Source organism: Nicotiana sylvestris, chromosome 4 (assembly GCF_000393655.2).
Source record: "Nicotiana sylvestris chromosome 4, ASM39365v2, whole genome shotgun sequence".
In the NCBI taxonomy this organism is placed as follows: Eukaryota; Viridiplantae; Streptophyta; class Magnoliopsida; order Solanales; family Solanaceae; genus Nicotiana; species Nicotiana sylvestris.
Window position 1 is genome coordinate 129,760,245 of NC_091060.1, and position 3,930 is coordinate 129,764,174.

The 3,930-nt window shown below is 40.5% G+C and overlaps 1 protein-coding gene across 1 annotated transcript; it reads right to left on the reverse strand.

Moving 5' to 3' along the window:
* Window positions 1-236: 236 nt before the first annotated feature.
* Window positions 237-995, reverse strand: LOC138890167 (uncharacterized). Its single transcript, XM_070173531.1, has one exon. It carries the CDS (start codon window positions 993-995, stop codon window positions 237-239), a length of 759 nt encoding a protein of 252 aa, XP_070029632.1.
* Window positions 996-3,930: the final 2,935 nt, after the last annotated feature.

Below are 3,930 nucleotides of genomic sequence, written 5' to 3' on the forward strand. Positions count from 1 at the left end.
TTTCTCTTTTGTAGCACCACCAATGTGGAGTCTATCTGCAGGTTAGTCAAGCAAGAGGAAAGAATAACCGGTAAAATAGAACAAGGTCCAAGGAATTCATACCTGAGATGCAGAGGCAATGGATTTAACTCCAAAGTAGGAGGCTCCTCGATTGAGGGCTTTGTTGGAGGAGTCTTCCGATTTTCATGATCCAAGGATAATTTACGGGGTTCATAAGTGTACGACCCCATTCTTTGCTATGCATTCACACATTCCACATAGCTATCTTTCTCCTCATCATCATCAATGTTGAGCAAAACGGCTTCCAAAGTATCCTCAATATTCATTGTGGCACTAGAATCATGAATAATCACATCAGTCACCAAGTCCATGAATGAACAAACTTCATTGCTATTCGGTTGCCTCATAGATTTGCATACATGGAAGACCACCTTTTCATCACCCACCCGGAAGGTGAGCTTACCGACTTCCACATTAAGAAGATCCTTCCCCGTATCAAGGAAAGGTCTACCCAAAATAATAGGTACCTTATAGTCCACTTTACAATCAAAAATCACAAAATCCACCGGGAGGATGAACTTATCAACACGAACCAACACATCATCAATAATGCCCAATGGTCTCTTCATAGTACGATCCACCATTTGTAACCTCATAGATGTAGGTCTTAGTTTCCCAATTCTTAAAGTTTTGAACACCGAATAGGTCATCAAGTTGATACTCGCCCCAAAATCACAAAGAGCTTTGGCAAAGTCGGCACTTCCAATTGTAAAAGGGATTGTGAAAGCGCTTGTATCTTCCAATTTAGGAGCCACTGAGTGTACAATTGCACTCACTTGATGTGTCATCTTTATAGTCTCACAATTCATCGACCTTTTCTTTGTTACCAAGTCCTTCATGAACTTTGTATAACCCATCATTTGTTCCAAGGCCTCAACTAATGGCATATTAATAGACAATCTCTTCATCATATCAATGAACTTTTTACTCGACATTTTTCTTGGCAAGCCTTTGAGGATATGGAGGAGGAGGCTGTAACGACCCGACCAGTCGTTTCATGAGTTACCGCTCTATTTCCCTTATTCTGCTTCTTTATGTCTTGTTCAACTAAATTATGTGCTATTGGGTTGGTTGGTTTGGGTTCGGAATGGTTTTGGAGAGGTATGAGACACTTAGTCTCTTTGAGTAAGCTTAAGTTGGAAAAGTCAACCGGATATTGACTTATGTGAAAAAGGTCTTGGATGTGAATTCCAATGGTCAGGATAGTTTCATTAGGTTATTTGGGACTTAGAAGCATGATCGGAATGTTTTTTGGAGGTCCGTGGTAGATTTAGGCTTGAATTGGCAAAATTAGAATTTTAGCGTTTTTCGATTGGTAGTGGAAATTTTGATATCAGGGTCGGAATAGAATTTCAGAAATTGGAGTAGGTCCGTTGTGTCATTTGTGAGGTGTGTGCAAAATTTAAGGTCATTCGGGTGAGGTTTGATAGAATTTTTGGTCATTTGCGAAATTCGAAAGATTTGGAATCCTTAGGCTTGAATCCGATGGTAATTTGAGGTTTTAATGTTGTTTGGAGCATTACGAAGGTTGGAACAAGTTTGAATGATGTTATGAGATGTGTTGGCATGTTAGGTTGAGGTCCTGAGGGCCTCGGGTGAGTTTCGGGTGGTTAACAGATCATTTTAGGACTTGGAAAGTTGGCAGAATTGCTGGTGTTTTTGTTGCAGAGAATCCTTCTTCGCGTTCGCAAGAGGGATCTCTCATTCATGAAGGGTAATTGAGAGAGGCAGCTGGTTTGTTCTTCGCGTTCGCAATGTAGGTCCCGCATTCGCGAAGGTTCATGAGTTAAAGCTACGCGTTCGCGAGGAGCGTTCCGCGTTCGCGTAGGGTCAGTTGTTTGGTCTTCACGTTCGCGGGTGGGCCCTTGCGTTCGCGAAGAAGGGAATATTGGTCTGAGGCAGCTTGTGCTTTGCAAACGCGAGGGAGCTACCGCGTACGCAAAGAAAAAAATACCTGAGCAAAATGTATAAAAACCCATCTTCGCAATTTTTAGAGGGATTGAAGAGGGATTCGAAGGGAAACATTTGGAGGTAAGATTTTTGAACTCAATACTCGATTCTATGGTGATTTCTAACCAATTAGACATGAAAGTAGTGGGATTTAAAGCCTAAAATTGGATAATTAGGGCTTGGAATTGGAGAGTGTAAATTGGGGATTTGAGGGACCATTTGAGGTCCGGTTTTGATGTTCTTAGTATGTATGGACTCGTGGGAGGATAAAGATTCTATTGATGTAATTTTTATTGGATTTTGAGATGTGGTTTCGGGGGTCGGATTTGACCAATTTCGGGATTTTTGATGTAATTTGATTATTTTCGCGTGGGCTTTGTTCCCTTAGCATAAATTGGTGTTATGATTTTGATTTTGGATAGATTCGAGGTGAGTTGACACCGAGTTGAGAGGCAAGAGCATCGCGGAGTAGGAATTCATCCGGTTTAAGGTAAGTAATGACTGTAAATCTAGACCTGAGGGTATGAAACCCCAGAATTTCGTATTGTTTTGATAAATGAGGTGACAGACATGCTAGGTGACGGGCATGTGGGCGTGCGCCCGAAGGGATTGTGACTTGGTACGTCCCGTGGCAATTGTAGAGTTGCATATTTTGATAAACTTTATATGATATCCATGTGTTTTGGAAATAAATCGTTAGTTTGGGGCTGAATGCCATGTTTGGGGCCTTGTGCCAAACTGTTTCGACCCTTAGGGGTACTTTACTACTTTCCTCACACCATTTTTATTTGAAAGCATATACTCAGTCATGATATTACCTGTTTCTTATTTATTCAGTTTCATTACTCTACTTTCAAATATATGAAAACTGTCTGGGCTGAGTTCCCTAATTTTCACTGATATGCCCGAGTGGTTGTGAGGTTAATTACTGAGAGAGAGGTCTAGGACCTGATGGTGAGGATTATTTATATATGGATCGGGCTGCACGCCACAGTAATATTTATATATATGGATCGGGTTGCATGCTGTAGCGATATATTGGATCGGGCTGCGCGCCGCAGTGCTATAGTGCTCGGGCTGTAGGAGCACCTTCGGAGTCTGTACACCCTTAGTGAGTGTAGTCGACTATATATATTATGGATCGAGTTGTACGTCACAACGGTATTTATTATGATATATCTATTGAGAGGGAGTATTTAGTGTGAGTACTGATTGACGAGAGTTGAGTCATGAGTCATACTTTCCCCGAGGGGCTTGTTTATGAGATTTTCAGTTTTTACTCTTCTTTTATACTAAGCCTCTACTGAAAAATGTTGAATAAATATTTTAAAGGATTTTCATTAAATCTGGAGTTTTTACGAGATAAATGGTTATTGAACTGCAGATTTTGACTTTGATATTTCTGTTGAGATTCTTGATAAAGTATGCATATGATTTTTAAATGCTCGTCACTGCACTTAGACTTTATTTACTTTGGTTACTTACTGAGTTGGCATACTCACATTACTCTCTGCACCTTGTGTGCAGATCCATGTGCCCGAGCATCAGAGTGAGAGCTTCCAGCAGCTTTTGTGTATTTTCCGAACTTAGCAAGGTAGCTGCACGGTGTTCGCAGCCCTTACTTTCTCCTTCCTATCCTAGGACTTTATATTTTATACGTATTTTGTATTAAGCAGATAATGTTGAGTTGTACTTAGTGGCTCATGACTAGTGATTCCAGATTCGGGTTGTGTTGATGTATTTACGTACTTTTTTCCGCGTATTTCTTTTGATATCTTAAAAATGAAAGATTTGAGACTTAATCTGTTTAGAAAAAATGAATTTTTCAAAAGATCTTCATATTGTTTGTGTTGTTTTGGCTGGCCTAGTACTGTGATATGCGCTATCACCACCTGGGTGTTTGGGGTCGTGACAAGTTGG